Source organism: Primulina tabacum, chromosome 8, assembly GCF_025594145.1.
Source record: "Primulina tabacum isolate GXHZ01 chromosome 8, ASM2559414v2, whole genome shotgun sequence".
In the NCBI taxonomy this organism is placed as follows: domain Eukaryota; kingdom Viridiplantae; phylum Streptophyta; class Magnoliopsida; order Lamiales; family Gesneriaceae; genus Primulina; species Primulina tabacum.
Genome location: NC_134557.1, coordinates 37,056,973 through 37,084,401, shown reverse-complemented (window position 1 = coordinate 37,084,401; position 27,429 = coordinate 37,056,973). Strand labels below are relative to the sequence as shown.

Genomic DNA, 27,429 nt, shown 5'->3' with positions numbered 1-27,429 from the left:
TAAAACCAAGGGTTATAAATGAGAACGAAATACATCAAATAAATTGCATAATTAAATTAGAATTAGAAATTAAGTTCAGAAATTTAAAAGTTATGAATAGAAGCAAAACAAATTTAATAAATTGTATAAATTTTAGTACGTTATAATCTAAATAATAGTACGAAGCTATTACAAGATTTCGAATGGTTTGCCTTAAGAAACTCTGGAAAAAAAAAATTAAAAAGTTCAGTAAAATTATTTGTAAATATGTATTATGGAAAATTTTATAAGTTTGAATAAAAATAAGTGATACATAATTAACTCTATTTACTTTTTTACATGACCATGTGAATTATAGTATAGCTATTTAACATCATTGTGTGTGTGTGTGTGTGTGTGTATATATATATTAGGATTAATTTTCATAATTTATATAATATTCAATGCAATACCGTGTGAGGCACATAATTTTTGCATTAAAACAACAAAATTAACTGATTATTTCAAACATTTAAATTCATATTCACACTCCTATAAATTAATTATGTGTTTAAAATAATATAGCGATACAAAACATCATTATATATATTATAAAGACTTATAATTTACATAATATAAAATTAAGTATTCCAAAAGATTCTAAAAATAATAATAATGTGAAAAATGTAGAAACAAGAGTAATTTGTACAATATAAAATATAGGTTTGCGTGCGAATATACATGCTACATGCTAGTAACACAAAAAACGTGTATATTTATTTACTTTAAATGATTGGGATTTAGTTGGAATAGCACAATGTAACAGCACAATGAAATTCTTGGGAAAAAAATTTATACAAATATACACTACTTTACAACATGTACCTTCCTTTGAAAAAGAGCCTGTTACGTATATATTAGGTGTTCTTCTCAAGAACAGAGAGAGCTGGTGTTAGGTAGTTATTTGCTTTGTCTGGTAAATGAGCAACCTGTCAAAAACAACATTCTACACTGTTAAATTTCATGAATTATTTAATAAATCTGTGTTGCGCACTACTGCCCGAGCTATTAGTTAGTAGCTTGTGAATGGTTTGTGTTGAATAATACAGTTTATTTTCCTTCATTTTCAATTAATTCAATGAAAAATTCAGTGTTCTCAATAATTCTTTTTCCTAAAACCATGACTACAAGGTATCAGAGACGGGAGAAACGCCATGACCAAATACAGCATGGCTTCACCGTCACTTCTTCCAATTCTGAAGGCCACATTTTCGGAGGTACCCATCGCACCTACGGAAGCTGAAACCTCTTCCATCCCGATAATGAACCACAGATTAAACGGAGAAAACTTCCTACAATGGTGCAATCTGTTCTCATGTTCATTCGAGGAAAAGGAAAGAGGACTTCATCTTTGGGGTAGTGGCATGTCCTGAATCAACCAATCCAATGTTTAAGGCGTGGAACTCACTCAGATAATAATATGATTATGTCGTGGTTAATCAATTCAATGACTACATAAATCAGTGAAAATTTCCTCTTAGATCGTACAGTGAGGGAGATATGAGATGATGCCCGTGATATTTATTCTTCCAAAGACAACAAGTCAGACCTATTTGGAATTGAAAGCTACCTCCATGATCTTCGACAAGGAGATTCCACTGTCACGGCTTACTTCACTACCCTTACTCTTCGACAAGGAGATTCCACTGTCACGGCTTACTTCACTACCCTTACTCGATACTGTCAGCAACTCGATCTGTTGGAAGTCTACGAGTGAAAATGCCCAGACGATGAAAAACGTTACCGGGCAATTTTTGAACAAAAGCAAGTTTTTAAATTTTTATTGGACCTTCATAGCACGCTTGATGACTTACGTGTTCGAATTTTGGGAACCAAACCAGAGTGTTCTTGTACAGTCTTCACAGCCCTTTAACGACAACGGGAAATTCAAGCAAGGGCATCCTTAGTGTGAAAAATGCTGAAAGCCTAACCACACACTGGATACTTGATGGAAAATCCATGGGAAAGTCGTTGATTGGAAGCCGGCTCGAGAAATGAGAGCAAATGTTGGCGTCACCAAAAATCAATCCCATGATCCCCAACCTTTTATTAAAGAGGAGCTTGACGTACTCCAGAAACTGTTCAACCAAACTAATTCGACACAACCTCTTAATTTGTATGTTGTACATCAAGGTAATTCTTCATTTGCCTTAAATACACAACATGAATTATCAATTGTTGGATTGTTGACTCTGGTGGACCACATGGTTGGAAATTTGGAATTTTTAACTATTTCAATCCTTGTAAAGATTCTCGTATAGTACGCATTGCAAACGGTTCATGCGCACAAGTGGCTGGTTATGGTTCAATTCAATTAACTCCGGATATTGCTCTATAATCTGTTTTATTTGTGTCAGATCTTAATTGTAATCTCTTATCAGTGAGTAAGCTCAACCGCAACCTCAAATGCACGACTAAATTCCTTGTTGATTTTTGTGTTTTCCAGGATTTGGTATCGGGGAGGATGATCGGCAATGTTAATCCGTGTGTCAGTTTATATCTCCTGAAGATGAATGTTTCCAAGGGAAGCTGAGCAATAATCTTTTCCATACATAATATACTCTCTTATTCTGTTTCGACCTTGAATTCAAATAAGGATAGTGAGATTTCGTTGTGGCATTATCGTTTATGGCATCCGAATTTTTTGTATCTTGGCAAATTGTTTCCATTTTTGTTTAACATTCCGGTGTAAAATTTGTCAATTGTCCAAGCATTCACGTTCCACTTTCACACCACAACGTTACAAACCATCAAAACCTTTTTTTCCATTATACATAGTTATATTTGGGACCCCTCCAATGTGACAAATATTAGTGGTGCATGTTGTTTTCTATTATTTGTCGATGATCACACCCATCTATATTGGGTTTTTCTAATGAAAGATAAATCTGAAACTTCTCATATTTTCAAACAATTCTACACCACAATTCTCTACCAGAATTCAGATTTTACGAACAGATAAAACACGGGATTATTTCAATTAAGTTTTGGGAGGATGCCTACAATCCCGAAGGATTATTCACCAAAGCTCATGCGTTGATATTCCCCAACATAATGGTGTGTCCGAAAAGAAAAATTTTCATCTCCTGGAAGTTGCCTGATCCTAGTTGTTCACAAAAAATGTTCCTAAGCGCTATCGGGGTGATGTATTTCTCATAGCCACTTATCTCATCAATCGAATGCCGAGTCTTACATTTCAAGACCCTTACCTAAACTTTCCTTTAATATTTTCCCAACTCACACCTACTTCATGATATTCCACTCATCATTCACATTCATTCCCATAACCACAACAAACTCGAGCCACTCGCTGTTAAATGCATATTCCTTGGATATTCTCCAAACCAGAAAAGTTATAAATGTTATTCTCCCACCTTAAAGAAGTTGTACACATCCATGGATGTCACATTTTTCGAAAATGATACTTCGTATCCCAATTCTTCACTTCATGGGGAGAAGTTTAATGTAGAACCGCAAAATTGGGATCCCATCACACCATATCTCAAGCCAGCAATACTCCATATTGAACCAAAAACAATGTCTAATCCTGTGACCAGCGATCTCTCAACCTCTATTGAGAAAAATATCATTCTACCGCTTTAGGTGTACTCTAGAAGGAAACAATAGGATCAAAGGAGCCAAGATCCGATAAAAACTCAGCATGTCCAAGAATCTTCAACAACACTAAATTCATGTAACCTTGAAAACAGTACTCATATATCGGAAAATGATTTCGACAATAGAACCATTACTGTAAGAAAAAAGGGTGAGACCTTGCACACAACACCCCATTGGGAATTTGTCTCAATGAACCAAAATAGAAAGTAGTTGTATTTGATGAGATTTGATGAGATAAAGGCACTCGAAAAGAACAAAACATGGCATATTGCAGATCTCCCACCGAGAAAGAAAAGAATTGGTTGCAAATGGATTTTAACGGTCAAACACTTATATGATGGAAGCATAGATCGGTTCAAAGCACCACTTGTAGCCAAAAGGTACACACAATCTTATGGAATTGACTATCAAGAAACATTTGCTAATGTAACCAAACTCAACATCGTCTGAGTCCTCTTATCAATTGTTGCCAACATAGATTGGTAATTGTACCAACTTGATGTGAAATATATACTACTTAATAGAGATCTTGAAGATCTTGAAGAAGAGACGTACATGGACATTCCACCTGGTTTTGCATCAGCAGCTACAAATAAGGCCTCAAACAATCACCTAAGGCTTGGTTTTTTCGATTTACCAATGTTTTAACGAGGGATGGATGTCAAGCTGACCACACTTTATTTGTAAATATTTGGGGGAAAGCAAGATTCCAGTACTCATTGTCTATGTAGATGACATTGTCCTTACAGGGAATTACAAAGAAGAAATGGCCCATGTGAAATTACTACTTTCAAAAGAATTCGAAATGAAAGACCTCAGACATCTTAGGTACTTTCTTTGAATGGAAGCAGCAAGATATTTTGTAGGTATCTCAATCTCGCAACGAAAGTATGTTCTAGACCTTCTAAAGAAAATCGGTATGTTAGAGTGCAAACCAATTGATACGCCAGTGGATTCAAACATCAAAATGGGAACATAAAAGAATAGTACTCCAGTTGACAAGGGAAGATATCAAAAACTAGTGGGGAAACTAATATGCATGTCACATACATGACTAGATGTTGGATTTGTTGTGTGTGTCATTAGCCAATTCATGAATAACCTAAGTGAAGAACACATGGGTGCTGCATACCGAGTGCTAAGATATCTAAAGGGACTCCTGGGAAAAGACTAATCTTTAGAAAAACTTCAATCAAAGCAGTTAAAGTTTATAGTAATGTTGATTGGGTGGGGTCTACCACATATAGGTGTTCCACCTCTGGATATTGTTAGTTTGTATGGGAAAACTTAGTGACATGGCGAAGCAAGAAACAGACATTAGTTGCTCGGAGTATCGCAGAAGCTAAATTTTGATCATTAGCACATGGAATTTGTGAAGGAATGTGGCTCAACAGACTACTAGATGAGCTGAAGATAGAAGAAAATCACCCAGTGGAGCTTATGTCTGATAATCAAGCAGTCATTAGCATATCCAAGAATCTAGTCCATCATGATCGGACCAACATATTGAAGTGGATTGACATTTTACCAATGAAAAGATTGAAAAAATGATCGTTTGTGTTGAATTATATCTCTACTCAATTACAAGTGACAGATATTCTGACAAATACACTCACCGACCAAATTTTCAAGAGTTGTGTTCCAAGCTAGCTATGATGAACCTATATGACCCGACTCGAGGGAGAATGTTGAATAATAAATATTTAATTATTATCAATTAACTAAGATTAGATATGCATTTATCTATATTTGTTTGTATTCGAATTCTTAGGATTATGATAACTAGTATCTGATTTATCCCTTAGATTAAGAGATTTAGCTTGAGTAGAGTTCTATAAATTATAGACTACAATGTATTTTCCTTATTTTCAATTAATTCAATGAAACATTCAGTGTTCTCAATAATTCATCTTTCCTAAAACTACAGTGCGGTCCAACTGAAGCTCAATTTTGACAAAACTAAAGTTGTCTTTGAGCATAGCATTTGTTTATCATGTCAGATTCAAGTAACAAGATTGATAGAAGATTCATTGCCATTCTAATTGAGCTCGAGCAACTTAGTAAACTAGTCGAGACAAGGTTCTTACCAGTTCGTAAAGCTCCTTCCCAGGCTCAGCTACATACTCATAACAAACCTGGTCAATAAAACGAATGTTTTAGCTGCATTTGCTTATACAAATCAAGGAAATATATATATAGATCGAATTAGATATTCATAATGGGGAGCTGCAGAGCACTTTAAATGAGAAAAATAAGCCAATAGGTTGGGGCAAACTTTACACGGGTCGTGAAATATAATAAATGAATCGAGTGACACTCACATCAAAGCTCTTGTTTCTTGCTGTTGAGTCATGCAATGCTTTTACACAGATATCAGCAACGTCCGCACAGCTTATTCCCTGTACAATTTTTCCAAATACAAGCAAACGAAAGTCCAACAACTATAACAAACAACCACAAATAGACATCATGTTTTGTACCTGTGATATACGATTCCCTTGATCAAAAATCAGAGCCCGCTGCCCACCGGGTTCTTCCTGGAAAAATGATGTCTCTTGTCAATGCTCGTGAAGATCGATGAACGCATAATTTAAGGAGCGCTGGACAGAGGAATAGAGAGAGGTCCACATATTTACCATCAAGGGACCAGGACGAATGATTGTGTACCCAAGTCCAGATCTTCTGAGTGAATCTTCACCGGCCTATAGAATTTTGATCGTGATGAAAATCAGCAGCAATAGTAGAATGTTCGTGTGAATATAGAAAAGTGTGAAGATGGAGACCTTCTTTGCTTTCAGAACCTGCCCTCTTCTGGTGGGCTCAATTCCTGATCCTGTACATGAAACTAAGATAAAATCTGTTTCTTGTCCAGTCTGCCAAGATCAGAATTCAATCAAATATCAGAACGGGATGTGATAGGCTAGGTTTTAAACAAGAAACTCAAATCTGTATATCATATGCATGTATAAGCACTATTTTAATTCAACAAAATATTTTCAAAGAACATAGACTGGTGCATACAGGCAAAGCTTTTATGTATTCAAGAATCAACTGGAAACTTCTCAAGTCTTGATTCCCCCCAGCAGGTCCATCAACGGATTTCTGCAGTGTAGCATTTCGAACAGAATTATTATCTGAGTAAAAAATATATATTTATCATCTCATGTTTCAAAAAATATTCGAACAAACATAAATAGCTATAAGAAAAGGAAAAACAACACTTTGAGCAACCTGCCGTCTTGGCTCAAAACGAATGGTCAAAGTATGCACAAGGAATGGATCCAGCGTTGGATCTTCTGGATTCACCGGTCTGAAAGATGAAAATGGCACTCTTACCTAAAAAGAAGAATAACTTGTCAATAATTTGATTTTCTAAACGAAAAACTTAAGCTATTCATAGAAATATTAAGCTTATATTACTTTCAGCTTTATGATTTAAACTTACCCTGCAAAAGCCAGCTTTTGTGCTAATTCTGGCAAAGTACAATTTGCTTTGTGACATGTCAGCTAGAGGGCCAGCTTCAAGAATTATAACATAAGATCTTCCATTCCCACCAACCGAGAATACTAGACCCTCGTACCTATGCATTACAACAACGAATGAATTGATTCTTTAATTTGGAAGTTGAATGAACGTTTTGACTAAAAAAGAATCAACATCCCACAATCAATATGTTGAAGTGTCAGTACTTTAACTGCTATACACTTTAAAATAAATATAGAGAAATTTTTAAAAAAAAATGTGGAAGAGTTTCTGATCTACCACCATGTGACCCAAGTGGGCTCTTGCTTGCGCAGTAAGAGTGCTACACCATATGAAATATGCTAGCAATCTGAGAAGCTAATCATAAACCTGAACCACATAATCAGAAAATAGGAATTGGGAGAACGTTTATTAACTGATGCATACCTGTCAAGAGTACTTCCCAAAGGAAGCGAGAGTTTCTTGGACAGTTCAATATAGCCTCCTCTTGTGAAAACGTATCCTTTTAAAACAAAACGAGTGTAAAACATCAGTTAGAGCATAGAATATGTGAATTTATGTGGTATTCTGTAGTTACAGACTAGCTAGACAAGATTTCTCATCTTATATGAACTATGTTTTACCAGAGAAAACAGCAGTTCCCTCTTCAGTGAACTCGAATTTAGCATCCATTCCTCCATCATATTTGGCCGCAATAACATCCTGAAAATAAGTGCCTTGACGAACTTCCCAGCCATCCAATGCATCCTCAGACTTGAATTTCGAAATTAAAAGCTTGCTTTTGCTGCTTTTTCCAGCCCGTAGTTGTGCAAGTTGATTGTTGTAGTCCTACAATTCAGCAGCGATAAAGAATCGAGCCTTAATTGGAATTTTTCAGATTGTATAACTGCAACTTGCCAAATCAAAGAACACCGTGAATGGAATTGTTAAATTTTAAATAGCAGGAATTTGGGGATGAGTCGATAGAATGCAACACAGAATTTACCTGGCTCGGAGATAAATATCTACACACATGACACAATACCCAAAGGATGAAAACTCTTTTGATCTTTCTTAGTAAAATCATTACTCCTTTATAAAGGTGAAAATACCTAGAAATAAAATCTGATGGCAAATCTTTCTTAATGGTAAAATCATATCAAAATTATATCATAATTTTATTAATACCAAATCGGATTTTAAAGTTTATTAGATTTCTATCGAGAATCATGCTACACAATTTCATAAGATGATTGATACGATTCTTCAATCACGAAAAGCAAAAGCGTTCAAAAACAGAGTCACGCCCTAGATCGATAAAATAAAGAACGTTGGGTTATCCCGATCTTTTGAATTAAACAACGATTTGTTATATTCATCTCTAAGCAATGAAAACTTAGCAACAAATATTCACGATATGAAACAATCGAATTTCAAACGAACCTTTAAAGAACTCGTCTTTGACAATCCGTGCGAAAACAATTGACAAACGCCACAAAGATGAAATCTTTGAAAAGTTTGATTTTGATGAACAAAGCCAGAGCCTTGAAAAAAGCTTGAGAGAAAACTCAAAATATTTTTATAAAACTCAAGATTAATGTGTTTCACAATGATAAAATTCGTCCATATATAATTACAACCAAAAACGCAATCTAGGGTTTCTAGGAAAATTCTGCATTGCGGCGCGCGCTGGCATTCTGTCCTTCGCCAGCAGGGGGCGCGCGGTGGCGCCTGTTTTGGTGTGGGTGCGAGCCTGGGCACGCAGCTGCACCGCTTCTAGCGCGGGTGTGCGCGCCGTTCTGCCCTACATCCACATTCAAAACAAAATTTGGGCAACAAAAGTGTGATTTGAGATTAGCTGCATGGAGTTATTATTTTAGACAAGGATAAAAAGTTTACTTGAAATTATGGATGTGAACCTTAAAAGCATTCAAATGGCAACTCAAAAGTATAGCTTTGCAGTATAAGATATGCTTATATAAAACAAGATATCAAACCTGGAGTGCTTTGGTAATATTGTAAACTCCAAGATTATCGACCCTATTTAGATCCCCGGTGATAGAGGACCGCGCCGTAGCACAATAAATAACCTTGTTGCATCCCTGGACAGCGGTCTTGAGAGTTGAAGGCTCGCCAACATCCCCTTTCACTACCTCCACAGCAGTTGGAAGCATTTCCACTACTTCTTTATCATCATTCCTAACTAAAGCCTGTTAATGATTAAATATCCAAATCCATTCACGAATTGAACCCAATTTTTACCAAGTCCGAAAGAAATTTAGAAGGCCACTGCTATATGTAGAGTGTGTATTTCATAAATGAAACGGTGGCCATTGAACCATGAGGTGCTTTTTGCCACATTATTCATGAAGAACCAACTCTTGAACCACTAGGTGTCTTTTGTCACATTATTCATGAAAAATGAACTCTTTTCACTAATTTGTGAGCAGTAGATTCATAGATAAATTGCCCAAAACAGACGCAAAGAGATTAACTCCTTTGGTAATGCCAACTATATGCAAAAGGATAAGCCAAATTCATCATACCAAAGCAAACTAATAGACTTGCATTAGCAGCAAAAAAGCATTTAAACTCAAGCAAAACACATCGCTACTAGAGTTAAGAAACAAAAACTCCAGAATAACAAATAAAGATCAATTATTCATCTTCCTCAATGAACTCTATAGTTTGAAACAAGAAAATGCATTCTTATCGGATAAGAAGCAATGGAGATAAAGAAGATACCTTGACAGTGTAACCCCTGAGCATAAGTTTACGAACCACAATGCGACCGACGCGGCTGGTGGCGCCGACAACAAGCACCGTTGTGTTCTGCGCACCAGGAATAGCGAATTCGCACATGGGTCCACCCTCCCTCAGCAAAAGCGCCGCCTTATCATCATCAGCCCGAGTGGTCCTCGAAATCTGCCCCAGCCCAGAAAATTTCCGCCACACCTCGTCGAATATTTGCCTCGACCGCCGCCCCAGACCTATCGGACTCACTTCCTCAATCTTAGTTTTGATAGACGAAACCGAAGATGTAGCAATACCAGCAGCAGGCAAAACTTCCTTAATCTCTCCACTTTCTTGCGGCAACTTCCCCTCTTCTTGCACCTCTTTCCGCTTGCTCTTCCTCTTCTGCGGGGGGGTCTTCTTCTGCTTGTCAACTGAAGAGGCGGCCCTTGTTACAAACGATTTTTGGCATACTTTCACCGCCGGCGGGCTCGAATGCAGGTCTCTCCAATTCAATCTATGGTTGCAGGGATGATTATTGCCGAAGATTGAAGATGTCAAAGCCGCAGAAGCAGCTGTACTCATTCTTGTTCCAGTTTCTCCAGAATAGCTGGTTTCTTATTTTGTTTTCGTGAAGTGTGAAGCTCGCTCCGCCGCGAGAGGTGATCAAAAATGCGGCTTAGGGAGTCAGCTTCGAAAGCGACGGCCTGTGATTTCAGACCACATAAGATGGGCCAATCCGAAACATGGATTTGGTTGTGCGTTTTCTAGCACGAAATTCGGACAAGACACGCATATATGTCCAGGTCCTCTCAATATTACAACTCTCGAATCTCTACTTCCCTCTCGTTTTGGATTACATTTGTTCTAGTTTCTTTTTGTTAGAAATAAAGTTTGATAATTGAATCGAATATTTTTTTACATTTATTCTAAATAAATTATAAATTAATAGACCTTATAGATTATTTTGGAGACTTATAAATGATAAGATTTTAAATTTTTTTAAACCGGAAACATTCTATTTTTTATTGAAAATTCTTTATCGTTGTCATTCTAGTGTGTTGTGTTAAACTCATACTAACGCAATAGCATGTAAATCATGTTAGTAAGGTAAACTACACTGAAAAATCATATATAACAAGATCGTCCGAAATGATATTGGTAGAGAAAATCGAACGTCTTATCATTGACAAAATTTCAACTACTCCACCAACTCGAACACTTCATTTGAGGCAAAGAAATATTCTATTAAGAAGACCTGATATGCAATAACAGACATGTACAAAAAAAAAAAAAAAAACCTTTTAAAGAATATATCTCGTAATCGAAAAACACATGATGCAATGGATTGCATTATTTGTTAATGTTCAATTAGGTCGACTTTGGAAAAAAAAAATTGTTTGTACACTATTCTTGTAAAGTACTTGCATCAAGTCATATATTACAAAGTGTGGCATAAACATGAGAAATCACATTCAAGAAACCAAACTTCTGAGCGCTTCATTAATGATCAGGAGTTCGATTTTCCTTATCAAGAATTTCTCATGTGAGTTTGTCACACAGGATTTGTCGAGTATGATTTACTTGATTGACGTGGTTCGTAAGCTATTGTGTTAATTCAAAAGTTTATCCAATGATAGCCTCTATAGTTTTCTGTGTCATAAAAAATATTTAAAAAAAAAACAATTTGCTTCTCGTGTTTAAAATTTTTCGGGCAAGCTCGTGAGCCACGTGGTTTGCAACACTTGAATGCCCAAGTAGTGTAAGCTTCGGGTGCACCGTGCACTTGAGCATAGGTTGGGGACTTTCTCAGCTGTTGGTTTTTCCATGCAAAAGGGAACTTGACTTTGAATAGCTTGATTTGAGTCGATAAATAAGAGATGATAATTGTCAAAAGATGTAGTAAATTGGTATATGCAAATATATATTTTTGGGATGTATTTTGAAATTGTGTTATTGAATTTTGAAATGGTATGTATATTTGAGATATAAAAAAATTTAGGAATATCATGTTTTACAAATATAATATTTTAAATATACCTAATATAATGCATGCAAGATTCCTTTACCAACCATAGGTTCGTCTGAAAATAGTTAATCTTAACAAAGTCGTTTACAAGACGTTCAATTTTTACATAGAAATATATTCGTTCCGAGATCTACATATATGAATTGAAAGGTCCGACTGATCAACTATGCAATCAGTTGTTAGAATTAATAGGTCTTCAAATTGTTTATTTGAAAAAAATAGAAACCCTTCTTATTGGATGATCATGATACTTCCCGAAAATCGAAATTCTTGATCAATGGAAGAATAATATCACTCTTTTTATTCAATAAGATATCAAAGTGAATGATTGACTCATTCCATACTCAAATTAGGTTAACCCGCATTTTAAAACAAATTATTTGATATTCTATGTTGTTTTGTTTTCTCGCCAAATACTTCTTTCATAATTTGTAAACTAAACACCCTCCAAGAATGTATAATATTGAATTCACTGGGAATGAGAATTTTTTTTGAAAAGGGATATTTTTTAGTCTTTTTGTTAGCTGGATAATGTTTTCTTTGAAAACGTACAAAAAAACTTAAAATGTGTTATTTATGTTGAAAATAATATATTTGAATGTTGAAAAAGTAATAGTTGAATATTTGAATGTTGAAAATAAGAGTTGTAAAAATTAGAAATTTGTGTGTGATGATGTAGATAATGATGTATTTTATTTTTGGATTATTTGTAAAGAAATTCTATAAATAGGCTCACCATTTGTGAAGAAATTCACAATTGAGTAGAGAGAAAAATATTATAAAGTGTGTAGTTTGGTAAATTTTGAGAGTTTGAGTTTTTACTTTTTACCATAAATTTTTACTTTTTCACAACACGTTATCAGCACGAAGCTCTAAAAGTCCTCCATACTTTTCCAAGCTCCAAACAGAAGAAAAAGGTAACAAAAGTAATAATATTTATTTTACTGTTATTTATTTATTGTGTATATATTTAATATATAATATAATGTTATTATTAGAAATAATAAAAATAATTTTTTCAAAAACTTGTTATAAATCCTGGGAGGATGTTAAGAGGACATCCCACACTCCCGGTAAGGGATACGACAAGTATAAAAGCCTATAAGATTTTTAAACAAAATAACTTATGACACATCATTATAATAATGTGATATGATATACATAATTAATTTAAACATGACTAATATTATATACACCATATTATTACCATAAAATTATACAAATACATACATTTATTTTTTTGTACACCAACGGTCATAAACGGTAACAAAACGGCTAGTTTTTGCCATATAAATATGATCTCACAAACTCTTTCAATCACTCCAACTTTCTTCTATTTTCTAAAAAATTATTCTTCATCAAATTTTTCGAAGAAAAAAGAAGATGACTTTCTCAAGGTTATTTTTAATTATTTTGGTTATCATACTCACGAGTCTTTTATTTATCGGAGAATATCCTCCTCGTGTGTTTTCTTTATTTTTACAAATGCTTGTACTTGTTGTTTATCCATTACTTTGTATTGCAATATTCATTAACTAATAAAATGCATCGTAATTTTATTAGTACCACCATGTCAAATTTGACAAAGCTCGAATTTGTTGCGCTCGACATCACGGGAAAAAATTATATGTCATGGACTCTCGATGTAGAAATGCATCTTGAGTCATTGGGTCTAAGCGAGACCATTAAAGAAAATGGTATATCTTCATCACAAGAAAAAGCAAAGCTATAATATTTTTGCGTCGACATCTCGATGAAGGTTTAAAATGTGAATATCTCATCGAAAAAGATCTCATGGCTCTGTGGAAAGGATTGAAAGAAAGATTTGAACATATAAGGGAAGTTATACTTCCGACCGCCCATGATGAATGGAATATGTTAAGATTCCAAGATTTTAAGAAAGTCAGTGATTATAATTCAGCGATGTATCGAATAATCTCGCAGCTAAAATTTTGTGGACATGAGGTTACAGAATCGGAAATGCTTGAAAAAACATTTTCCACGTTTTACGCATCAAATATAACTTTACAGCAACAATATAGAGTGCGTGGATTTGCGAGATATTCTGAACTCATCGCCTGTCTTCTTGTGGCGGAAAAGAACAATGAGCTATTAATGAGAAATCATCAGTCCCGACCCACTGGATCAACAGCATTTCCAGAAGTAAATGCTGTGAGTAAAAATGAATTTAAACCTGGAAACCAAAATCAAATTCAAAGACAAGGTTTTGGTCGAGGTCGAGGTCGAGGACGTGGTCATGGTCGTGGACGTGGAATTGGTCGTGGTCGTGGTCGAGGCCGTGGTTTTGAAAACAATAGAGATAGTTATTTTTATAACTCATTTCAAAAGGGCGTCACGAACCACCCACAGAAAAGGCATCATGAGAACATGAGTGTTAATGAAAATCACACGAAAAGATTTGAAAGTTCTTGTTTCAGATGCGACACTCCAGGACATTGGTCTCGTATTTGTCGAGCCCCTGAGCACCTTTGCAAGCTCTATAAAGAATCGATAAAGGGGAAAGAAAAAGAGACCAACTTCACTGAACGCAGTGACCGTTTGAGTGATTCAACTCATTTTGATGCTGCTGATTTTATGAATGATTTCTCTGGAAATGATCAATATGTTGGTGGGATAAAAATGAACAATATTGATGCTACTGATTTTCTCAATGATTTCTCTGAGAATGAACAATATAATGGTAGAATATAAATGTACAATAATTTATTTTTCATGTATTCATATAATAATGTTTTTTGTACAATTATGATATGTGTTATATTACATATGTATTGTCAGTAATCTTTTTTCATTGCATATTTTTTTTGAAGTTCAAATGTGGAAAATGCTATGAGCAAAGCTGAAGTTTGCATACCCGATAGTGGTACAACGCACATTATCCTCCGAGATAAAAGATATTTCTTGGAACTAAAACCAACAAAAACAACGGTGAATACAATATCAGGTCCTGTAGACTTGATTGAAGGATGTGGTTAAGCACAATTTTTGTTACCTAATGGTACAAAATTTTTGATCAATGATGCTTTATATTCACCACAATCGAAAAGAAATTTGTTGAGTTTTAATGATATATATTCCTATGGGTATGATACTCAAACAATGAATGAAGGGAATGAGAAATATATGTGTCTTATCACGTATAAATCAGGAAAGAAATATGTGATTGAAAAACTACCAATGCTCCCTACTGGATTGCATTATACACATATACGTCCCATTGAATCAAACATGGTAGTAGATAATTCTTCAATATTAACCAATTGACATGATCGATTAGGACATCCTGGTTCAACAATGATGCGAAGAATTATAGAAAATACATATGGTCATCCACTGAAAGACCAGAAGATCTTTCAGAATAATAAGTTTCAATGTAAAGCATGTTCTCTTGGAAAACTTATTATAAGACCATCGTCAGCCAAAATCCAAACTGAATCACCAATGTTTCTTGAACGTATTCAGGGTGATATTTGTGGACCAATCCATCCACCATGTGGACCATTCAGATATTTTATGGTATTAATTGATGCCTCCAGCAGATGGTCACATGTATGTTTATTGTCTAACTCGAAATGTTGCATTTGCAAGATTACTTGCTCAAATAATAAAATTGAGTAATCAATTTTCCGATTATAAAATCAAGAAAATTAGACTTGATAATGCTGGTGAATTTACTTTCCAGACTTTCAATGATTATTGTATGTCTATGGGAATCATTGTTGAGTATCATGTTGCTCATGTACATACACAGAATGGATTGGCTGAATCATTGATTAAACGTCTGCAAATAATTGCTAGATCAATGATTATGAAAACAAAGCTCCCTATTTCTATATGGGGACATGCAATTTTACATGCTGCTTCATTAATTCGCATCATACCAAGTGCATATCATAAATACTCCCCATTGCAGCTTGCATTTGGTAAAGAACCAGACATTTCTCATCTGAGAATTTTTGGATGTATGGTGTATGTGGGGACCCGGACGCTAATCATCTTCTTAATTTAATTATCAATTAAGATAAACAGGGTCAAAAAAAATTTTCTTTTAAAACACAAGTGCGGAACGTAATGGAATTTACTAATATACATCTCAGTATAGAAGTACAATAATGTACAACAATTATTCAAACTAGTCTAAGTTCAACTACTAAATTTCAAGTATTAAATCAAGTCTACAATAAGTCCGGAATCTCCACTCTAAACTCGTCTTCTCTCATCATCTTCTTGACCCCGATCTTGTCCCACCTGTTGTCATGCACACATACAAACAAGACAACAGCCGGATAACTCCGGTGAGAATAAATCCCAGTATAAATAATGTATACATGCAGTTAACTAAATTAACATAAAAGCATGAATTATATCTTATCACATGTAGCATAATCAAACAACATGTATCAATACCAATCTGTAAATAATATCTGAATCGTAATCTACGAAACATAAATCAATACAAATCTGTAAATCAAGTTCTAGTCTCGATATCTAAGACTCGACTCATCTCTCATTCTAATATAGGGATCCCGGTGAATAAGAACGTAACAAGTCTCCCATCTACTACTACCAGTCGCGGTGGCGGTACGTTCCTATTTCTGGACTTTGGTCTAGCTGTATCGAATAATCTACAATAAGAACAATGTCTGTATCTTAAGCATATCGATACACCAAACGTCCAGTGCCTTGCCGTATCTACCAAGACTAAGCCTAGTCTGACAATGTGCAATGGGTCAGTGACTATACTGTCAAAATCTAACCCCTCTGTCAGTGACTCTCACTCAATAGCTCTCTGCTTTCTACTTCTAATTCAATAGAATAACATAATCATTAAAACACAAAGGTAAAAAAACAATACCATACAAGTATGTGGTTTAGGGAAACTCGAGTTAAATCTAACTCAAGTCGATCTCCCAATTAACATCAATTTATACCTTTCTCTTCTCGGTCTGATGAAGACGAAGTCTTGTATTCCAATCTGTCCATACCGAATCTGACAACGACGATCGCATAAATACAATATCAGTATATAATTCAGTTCAAAACCTGTTCTGATCAATACTCAAATCAAACACAATCTGATTAATGTCAATGACATAACAATACAATCTCAATCAATACTTAATCTGATCAATATCAATCAACTGATGTTTCGACGGCATAATAATACAGTCTCGATAACCCCGTCAATCTCAACATCACAGAGATACTACCAGAATTCATAATCAGTATCAATAAAATTCCTAATCTCAATATCGGTACACTTAAAATCAGTAATAACTCAACTCTGATATCAAATCTCAATCAATTCAACTCTGAAAATCATAACAATTTTATAAACAGTCTATTCTTTAATCTGACTTCAATTATACAATGTCTACTGTAGCAGAAACATCCTATCTGATTCATATTCAATTATGACAATATCATAAATTCAAATCATGTCTAAACGTAACAAAACTTACGTCCAGTTGTAGCCTGCGTTGATAGGAACACAGTACTGAAGTCGGATTTAAAATCAGATCAGCGGATGTTTCACAATCCTAAATCTACGATCAAAGAATTGAAAATTCCTCAAAGCTTTCCTTCGGTTTCATTTTTCTCCCTCTGAATTGATTTGTATAATGTATATATATATATACACACGTTGCACTCCAAGAGACCAAGTGGCAATTCGACAAAATGCATGCCGCGTGCATATACGCGCACAAAGCCGCGCATATGCGCCGGTAGTTCTGCCCGGCTGCCTGCTGCATAAATCTTCTCGCGCATATGCGCGAGATGTTCTGTCTCGCATATTCCCTTACTCGCGCATATGCGCGAGATGTTCTGTCTCGCATATTCCCTTACTCGCGCATATGAGCGCCTCTAGTCGCGCATATGCGCCCAAGGGTCTGGACGTTCCGCGCATGTGCGCGCATTCAAGCCGCGCATGTGCGCACATGGTTCTGTCCTCCTCGCGCATGTGCGCCCATACATGTCGCGCATGTGCGCGGGGACTTCTTTTTGTACCTCTTTTGATTTTCTTTCGTCCTTCCCAGTCCGATCCGTTCTGTCTATAATCATATCAATTATCACCAATAGATTATAATAATCATCGCCAAATCATTTCGGATTAATCTCAAATTTCAGTAATAAAATTTCGGGCCTTACATTTCTCCCCCTCTTAGCTCTGAGTTCGTCCTCGAACTCGCAGATAATCAATTCAGATATATCAGAAGAATGTATACAGAGTTTAAATCAGAAACTCATCTCAATGAATCTATTCTGAAATCTCAATCTTATATTAGATTTTATCTCTCAAAATAGCTCTGACAAAATCAATCTCGCAATATTGGCTATATAACATCCGTATATACCAAACCACAGCTCATAACAAATCACTACCATCAGCTGTTATCAAATCTGTTTATCCCATTCAAGGATATATTAAATCTTCAGTCTCGAATACCAATCGTCACCATCCGACGTTGGCATATTAAGTCTGTCTGGTCTGAGCTATCTTCATTCTATTCTGAATTAGCTACCTTTTCTTTGTCATATCTCTGACCGTATCAGACCCTATCTCAGGTATCTCTGAGATATTATTCTTATATCAAAGAACTCTGCAGTACTCACTGTACAATGTGTCATATGTAACTATCTCATTATCCATCTGGTAATCTGAATACAATAATTCACACAAGCGACCATATGTCATATCAATCAGTGCTAGCATCCAGCACTGCAGCTCCCTGGATACCTTCCAATATCTGGATAGTACCCTCTGACTATCTGTCAGTCGGTGGATAATATATAAGAAAATTTATGGTATATTTTGCCACAAGTACAAAATCAATCCAAATTCACAATCTGATATAATCTATTTCAACATTCTGGTTAATCTGACCATTTCTTTGACATCGATCTTTGTCCTCTGGTCATGTTTGTACGATATTTTGTACAAACTAATAGATATAGATTGAACAATCTGTCAATCACAATCATATCATATCATAATCTGGAAAGTATTACAGTGGTCTCATTACGAAATTCATCGAAATATACTCCCTAGGTCTAGTCAGAAATATACAAATTCTGTAATAAATCTTCTGAGTTCTATTTTTCTGTCTTCATTTATTGACAATTCAGACATATCAGTATAATTTTGCCAACATTTCAGTATAATTCTATCATAACTGATTTAATATGTCTATATCAAAACTGTCTGTTCGAATTATCATACACTTTCTGTTACCTGAACGACTACTGAATCCATTTCTGTGCGCTTCTGACCCTATCTGTCATTTCAAATTCGAACTATGCAGCACAAGAAATCAGTTAATAATATAAATTAAAAAAATATACCTACCTGGTATTCGGTTCTGACTATCGATATCAAATTCTGTTGTGCAATTCTGAAACATTAGACATCACAAGATAATCATTCTCATACAGTAAAAATCACATATCTGTCACTTTGATCACGTTCTGAACTGCTGTAATTCTCGAATTCAGCTCTGATTCGGTTTGAAATGTATATAATCTCAACGGTTCACAATAATCTGTATCAAATACGAATTCAAAACATGATACTATCGAATCACATTCGAAATATCACTAATCTATACTGATCTAGTAACTAAAAAAATTTAAAGCAGTTCAAAACAACCATCGGACAAGATAATCTACTAAACTGAAATGAATTTCTGACATTTCTGACATCTCTGAAATTTCTGATATTTCTGATCGTTCTGATATCGGTATCATTCTCAATCACTGATCATGATCTCAACTTGTGTCAGAATCAATCGGTATACTAACTTCAGATATCGCATACTTTGAATACAATCTGTTTCAGGCAGGATTCATATCTGAATAATTTCTGAATACAATAATCACAGTTCTCAGAGTATTCAATACAATTTTCAGATATTCGATTCAATCCATCAAATGCTGCAAATATATCAAAATATCATAGATACAATAAGCATGAAATCATCAGAATATCTCTGAACATACTGAAACATGCCAAAGAGAAACACTAAATCAGATGTAACTCCTGGTCGGTATTCTTCTACTGACCTTTCAATTCTTTCAATTCATTCAGTGTCATTCTGTACATTCAATATCATTCTGTACCGAATTCTAAAACGACAATCAATACCTGGTATCGATTTAATTCTGAAATTCATCTTTCTAATACAAGGCAAATCTGAAATCTTATCTGGTCAAATATCAGCCAACTTGTACATCACTGGCAAATCTGCCAATGCTAGGCTCGATTTCAGTACATCTACTGAATACATAAGGATACCATCTGTTCCTTTCTGTAACTATCGAGTCATAGATGATATAAATATCAAAGGAATTCGGGATCTAGAATCCTTACTGTGGAATCTCCACTTAGCCATATCTGGTCTGAATCTTATACTCTCCTAAAAGGAGTCTATAATAATTCTGTACTTGGTCAGCATATTAATATCAATAATGCAGTCAAATCGGACAATACAAGTACAACACCGTCCAACTCAATCTCATTCTCATCTTATCGTAGTATACGATAGGTTATAGAATTCACTGATATCAACATGTCTCCCAAAAGGTAAAGAAATCGATACTACAGTACAAACAGACCCAACCGATAAAGCATATCTCCATGCAACTCATTCCAACATATTCGTAATGAATGCATTAGTATATATCAATACATATGCAAAATAATCATAGAGTAACAATACCTGCCACTATATTATCAAGTGCCTCCTGGGGCTGTTCTTCGGTCATTGCCACCAGATGATTCTGCTCCCTGAAATCTTCGGGAATCTCTCTGTGGACAAACTCTAGCAAAGTGTCTCGGCTGTCGGCAGATACGACAACTACCAGTCACTCCCTGGCATTGCTCTGTGGAATGTCTCCCTCCGCAAATCCTGCAATACACTCCAGTATAACTTGGGCTGGAACCACTGGAGCTAGATGAACCGCTCAGTTCGCTCCCTAACTTCTTAAACTGTTTCTTTCGAGCTTTCAGCAAATCTTGCTTTCCACTCGTACTGCCTTTATCAAGTCTAATGGGGAATTGAATCACCTCTAACCTTTCTCGTTGTCGAATCAAACTCACCTCAACTCTCTTTGCCCTACTCAAAGTATCAGCAAAATGGTAAGGTCGCTGCATATTTATCAATGCAACTATCTCTGAATTCAATCCTTTGATGAACTGCTCAGCTACAACTTCATCATTCCCAGCTATCTGAGGAACAAAACGCAGTAAAGTAAAGAATTTAGCAACATATTCTTCAATATTCAGTTGGCCTTGTCTCAAATTCTCAAATTCTGCTCTTTTGTCCTCCCGGTACGAAACTGAGAAAAATCTTCGATAGAATTCAGCTTTGAAAACTTCCCACGTGATCACAGTACCACGTTGTTCTAATATTCCTTTGATCGTAATCCACCAACTTCGGGCAGCCTCTTGTAACTGGTGGAATACCAGTTTAATTCTCTGTTCCTCTGAATAATCAAGTAAATCAAACAATAGTTCTATGTCATCTAACCAATTCTGACACTCTTCAGACATCTCAGTACCAATCAAAATCGGCGGTTGAAACGACTGGAACTGCTTCAACTGTATTTCCATCGGAGTTTCTGATATATCTATCTGTTCAACCGAGGTACCGCCCCGTTCTGGAATTCTTCAAGGAGGTATATCTGCTTATCAAAACATTAGTAACCAAATACCACAAATCTGTTCCAATCTTCCTCTGATCATCTTACTGCTGATCAAGAATCAAATCTGATTCATACTCAATAATACATAATACCAATTCAAATCAGATAATCAGGTAAACATGTATTTCAAAGCAGTAAAACATAGTGTCATGCTAGCATACGCAATGTCAATCAACATTAAAATAATTCTCATGCTAGCAATCACATGCAAGGAAAGAAACTCAATCTACCCCGCTCATTCTCTTCTATCTCAGTCTAAAGGATCTATCGCTCTGATACCACCTGTTGTGGGGACCCGGACGCTAATAATCTTCTTAATCATCTTCGGGATTTAATTATCAATTAAGATAAACATGGTCGAAAAAATTTTTCTTTTAAAACACAAGTGCGGAACATAATGGAATTTACTAATATACATCTCAGTATAGAAGTACAATAATGTACAACAATTATTCAAACTAGTCTAAGGTTCAACTACTAAATTTCAAGTATTAAATCAAGTCTACAATAAGTCCGGAATCTCCACTCTAAACTCGTCTTCTCTCATCATCTTCTTGAACCCGATCTTGTCCCACCTGTTGTCATGCACACATACAAACAAGACAACAGCCGGATAACTCCGGTGAGAATAAATCCCAGTATAAATAATGTATACATGCAGTTAACTAAATTAACATAAAAGCATGAATTATATCTTATCACATGTAGCATAATCAAACAACATGTATCAATACCAATCTGTAAATAATATCTGAATCGTAATCTACGAAACATAAATCAATACAAATCTGTAAATCAAGTTCTAGTCTCGATATCTAAGACTCGACTCATCTCTCATTCTAATCTAGGGATCCCGGTGAATAAGAACGTAACAAGTTTCCCACCTACTACTACCAGTCGCGGTGGCGGTACGTTCCTATTTCTGGACTTTGGTCTAGCTGTATCGAATAATCTGCAATAAGAACAATGTCTGTATCTTAAGCATATCGATACACCAAACGTCCAGTGCCTTGGCGTGTCTACCAAGACTAAGCCTAGTCTGACAATGTGCAATGGGTCAGTGACTATACTGTCAAAATCTAACCCCTCTGTCAGTGACTCTCACTCAATAGCTCTCAGCTTTCTACTTCTAATTCAATAGAATAACATAATCATTAAAACACAAAGGATATAAAAACAATACCATATAAGTATGTGGTTTAGGGAAACTCGAGTTAAATCTAACTCAAGTCGATCTCCCAATTAACATCAATTTATACCTTTCTCTTCTCGGTCTGATGAAGACGAAGTCTTGTATTCCAATCTGTCCATACCGAATCTGACAACGACGATCGCATAAATACAATATCAGTATATAATTCAGTTCAAAACCTGTTCTGATCAATACTCAAATCAAACACAATCTGATTAATGTCAATGACATAACAATACAATCTCAATCAATACTGAATCTGATCAATATCAATCAACTGATGTTTCGACGGCATAATAATACAGTCTCGATAACCCCGTCAATCTCAACATCACAGAGATACTATCAGAATTCATAATCAGTATCAATACAATTCCTAATCTCAATATCGGTACACTTAAAATCAGTAATAACTCAACTCTGATATCAAATCTCAATCAATTCAACTCTGAAAATCATAACAATTGTATAAACAGTCTATTCTTTAATCTGACTTCAATTATACAATGTCTACTGTAGCAGAAACATCCTATCTGATTCATATTCAATTCTGACAATATCATAAATTCAAATCATGTCTAAACGTAACAAAACTTACGTTCAGTTGTAGCCTGCATTTTTAGGAACACACTACTGAAGTCGGGTTTAAAATCAGATCAGCGGATGTTTCACAATCCTAAATCTACGATCAAAGAATTGAAAATTCCTCAAAGCTTTCCTTCGGTTTCCTTTTTCTCCCTCTGAATAGATTTGTATAATGTATATATATATATATACACACACTTTGCACTCCAAGAGACCAAGTGGCAATTCGACAAAATGCTATGTCCGCGTGCATATGCGCGCACAAAGCCGCGCATATGCGCCGGTAGTTCTGCCCGACTGCCTGCTGCATAAATCTTCTCGCGCATATGCGCGAGATGTTCTGTCTCGCATATTCCCTTACTCGCGCATATGCGCGCCTCTAGCCGCGCATATGCGCGCCATCTCTGGACGTTCCGCGCATGTGAGCGCATTCAAGCCGCGCATGTGCGCGCATGGTTCTGTCCTCCTCGCGCATGTGCGCCCATACATGTCGCGCATGTGCGCGGGGACTTCTTTTTGTACCTCTTTTGATTTTCTTTCGTCTTTCCAGTCCGATCCGTTCTGTCTATAATCATATCAATTATCACCAATAGATTATAATAATCATCGCCAAATCATTTCGGAATTAATCTCAGATTACAGTAATAAAATTTCGGGCCTTACAGTGTATGTACCTATTGCACCACCGCAACGAAAGAAAATGGGACCTCAAAGAAAGGTTGGAATTTATATCGGTTATGATAGTCCATCAATCATTCGATATCTTGAATCTCAGACAGGCGACGTGTTCACAGCACGTTTTGCTGATTGTCATTTTAATGAGGAAATCTTCCCAATGTTAGGGGGAGAACAAAAATATACCGAAAAGGAAATTACATGGTTTGTATCATCATTGTTACATCTGGATCCAAGAACAAAATAATGTGAAAAAGATGTACAGCAAATTGTGCACTTGCAAAGAATGGCAAATCAAATACCAGATGCATTTGCAGACACAAAAGGGGTAACTAAATCATATATACATGCTGCAAATGCCCCTGCTCGAATTGAAATTCCGAAGAAACAAATTGAAAATACTCATGATGTCATTAAACGCCTGAAGCGTGGAAGGCCAGTCGGTTCCAAGGATAAAAATCCCCGAAAAAGAAAATTCATAGAGAAACACGATGATCACAAAATAAAGAATGATGTTCCTGAAGAAACACGTGATTATCACAAAATAGAGAATGGTGTTCCTGAAGAAACACATGATGATGAAAATGTTCTGTCAGAACCACAAACTGACGAGAATCATGAAATCTCTATCAATTATATTAATACTGGAAAAATATGGAACCGAAAAGATATAGAAAAAATTGATGATATATTTTCTTATAATGTGGCAATCGACATCATAAATGATAATGAAGATTATGAACCAAAATCTTTTGGTGAATGTAAAAATCGGCAGGATTGGATAAAATGGAAAGAAGCCATCCAGGTTGAATTGGATTCGTTAAATAAACGTAATGTTTTTGGACCTATAGTCCTTACACCTGAAGGTGTAAAACCTGTTGGATACAAATGGGTTTTTATTCGAAAGCGAAATGAGAAAAATGAAATAGTAAGATATAAAGCTCGACTTGTTGCACAAGGTTTTTCTCAAAGGCCTGGAATTGATTATGAAGAAACGTATTCTCCCGTGATGGATGCAATTACGTTTCGGTGTTTGATTAGCTTGGCGGTATCTGAAAATTTAGAAATGCGTCTTATGGATGTTGTTACAGCTTACTTATATGGATCACTTGATAGTAATATATATATGAAAATCCCTGAAGGATTTAAGATGTCCTGAAGCACAAAGTTCAAAACCCAAAGAATGTTATTCTGTGAAATTACAAATATCGTTATATGGGTTAAAGCAATCCGACCGAATGTGGTATAATCGGCTAAGTGATCACTTGATGAAAAATGGATATGTAAATAATTCAATATGCCCTTGTGTTTTCATTAAGAAAACAACATCTGGATGCGTAATTATTGCTGTATATGTTGATGATTTAAACATCATTGGAACAAATAAGGAAATTCAAGAAGTTGTGTCATACCTGAAGGAAGAATTTGAAATGAAGGATTTTGGAAAAACCAAGTATTTTCTGGGTTTACAAATTGAACAAAAAGAATGTGGAATGTTTGTTCACCAGACAAATTATACAGAAAAGATCCTTAAACGTTTTAATATGGATAAATCAAATCATTTAAGTACTCCAATGGTTGTTAGATCATTAAACATAGAAAATGATCCATTCCGTCCATGTGAAGATGATGAAGATATTTTTGGTCCAGAAGTACCATATCTAAGTGCTATTGATGCCCTTATGTATCTTACAAATTGTACAAGGCCTGATATATCTTTTGACGTAAATTTGTTGGCAAGATTTAGCACATATCCAACAAAGAGACACTGGAACGAAATTAAACATATATTTCGTTATCTACGAGGAACGACAGACTTGGGACTTTTGTATTCAAAAGATGCTAATCCAAGTATAATTGGTTATGCCGATGCTGGATACTTATCTGATCCACACAAGACACGTTCCCAAACTGGATATGTATTTACTCGTGGAGGCACTGCAATTTCTTGGCGTTCACAGAAACAAACGCTTGTAACAACTTCATCAAACCATGCCGAGATTATTGCACTACATGAAGCAAGTCGTGAATGTCTGTGGTTAAAATCAATGACCCAACATATCCAAATCTCATGCGGATTATCATTCGACGAGAAGCCTGTGATACTATATGAAGATAATGCTGCATGTGTTGCTCAAATGAAAGAGGGATACATAAAAAGCGACAGAACTAACATATTCCTCCTAAGTTCTTCGCATTCACCAAAGAGCTAGAGAAGAATAAATGTATTGATGTTCGTCACATTCAATCAAGTGAAAACTCATCAGATCTCTTCACAAAGGCACTTCCTACGTCAATATTCAGAAAGCACATATATAATATTGGGATGCGCAATCTACGAAATTTGTGAAGAATTGTTCGTGTCAACATAAGGGAGAGCTTATGTGACTGCACTCTTTTTCCCTTACTATAATTTTTTTCCCAATGGGTTTTTTCTAGTAAGGTTTTTAACGAGGCAGTACAAAAACACGTAATGAAACATCATCGTATCATGATCATCATCACAAGGGGGGGTGTTGAAAATAATATATTTGAATGTTGAAAAAGTAATAGTTGAATATTTGAATGTTGAAAATAAGACTTGTAAAATTAGAAATTTGTGTGTGATGATGTAGGTAATGATGTATTTTATTTTTGGATTATTTGTAAAGAAATTCTATAAATAGGCTCACCATTTGTGAAGAAATTCACAATTGAGTAGAGAGAAATAAAGTGTGTAGTTTGGTAAATTTTGAGAGTTTGAGGTTTTTATTTTTTACCATAAATTTTTACTTTTTCACAACAATTTATATTTATGTTGTAATTTCTCTTTTTAAATTTTTTTATTAACTATGCAAGTATTAAAATATATATATTATTTCTTTTTTTATATATTAGTAAGCTGTATATATTATTTTTGTTAATTTCCTAGTAATACAAAGTGGATGTTAATTATTTTTGTTAAACTCGGACTAAAGCAATAGAATGCAAATCACGTTAGTTAGGTAAACCATACTGGTAAAGTCATATGTAACAAGATCATCTAAGAAAATGTTGATAGAGATAATCGAACTTCTGATTATTGACAAAACGTTCAACTATTTCACCAACTTAGACACATCATTTGAGACAACTGGAAACGTTCTATTAACTAGACCTCAAGTAGATGATTTGCAATAATAGACATGTACAAAAAAAATTGAAAGAATAGATCTCGTAATTAAAATACACGTGATGCAGTGGATTGCATTATTTTTCTGTCTGTCTCTGTGTGTGTGTGTGTGTGTGTGTGTGTGGGGGGTGGGGTGGGGGGGGGAGGGGGGGGGGAACTTGAGAGTTCACATTCTTGAAAAGTACTTACGCGTAGAGTTGATGTTCTGTAAGCCAACTGTTGGCTAGGGAATTTATTGACTC

At 35.3% G+C, this 27,429-nt stretch overlaps 1 protein-coding gene across 1 annotated transcript; it reads right to left on the bottom strand.

Moving 5' to 3' along the window:
* Window positions 1-647: 647 nt before the first annotated feature.
* LOC142554034 (protein HIGH CHLOROPHYLL FLUORESCENCE PHENOTYPE 173, chloroplastic-like) lies at window positions 648-10,677 on the bottom strand. Its single transcript, XM_075664643.1, has 13 exons — window positions 9,845-10,677; window positions 9,097-9,309; window positions 7,744-7,948; window positions 7,547-7,622; window positions 7,082-7,217; window positions 6,868-6,972; window positions 6,658-6,738; window positions 6,420-6,509; window positions 6,273-6,338; window positions 6,117-6,173; window positions 5,958-6,035; window positions 5,724-5,771; window positions 648-947 (listed from the first exon to the last, which is right to left on the bottom strand). The coding sequence occupies exons 1-13, from the start codon at window positions 10,415-10,417 to the stop codon at window positions 876-878; spliced, it is 1,800 nt and encodes a 599-aa protein (XP_075520758.1). The 5' UTR covers window positions 10,418-10,677; the 3' UTR covers window positions 648-875.
* Between the last annotated feature and the right edge of the window lie 16,752 nt (window positions 10,678-27,429).

Bases quoted from the DNA above. Each gene is read 5' to 3' on its own strand.
- LOC142554034 (XM_075664643.1), bottom strand. From the start codon at position 10,417: ATGAGTACAGCTGCTTCTGCGGCTTTGACATCTTCAATCTTCGGCAAT. The intron at 6,339-6,419 runs GTCTCCATCTTC...AAAATTCTATAG, and splicing joins AGGTTCTGAAAGCAAAGAAG to GCCGGTGAAGATTCACTCAG. The intron at 6,174-6,272 runs GTAAATATGTGG...TCATTTTTCCAG, and splicing joins TTCGTCCTGGTCCCTTGATG to GAAGAACCCGGTGGGCAGCG.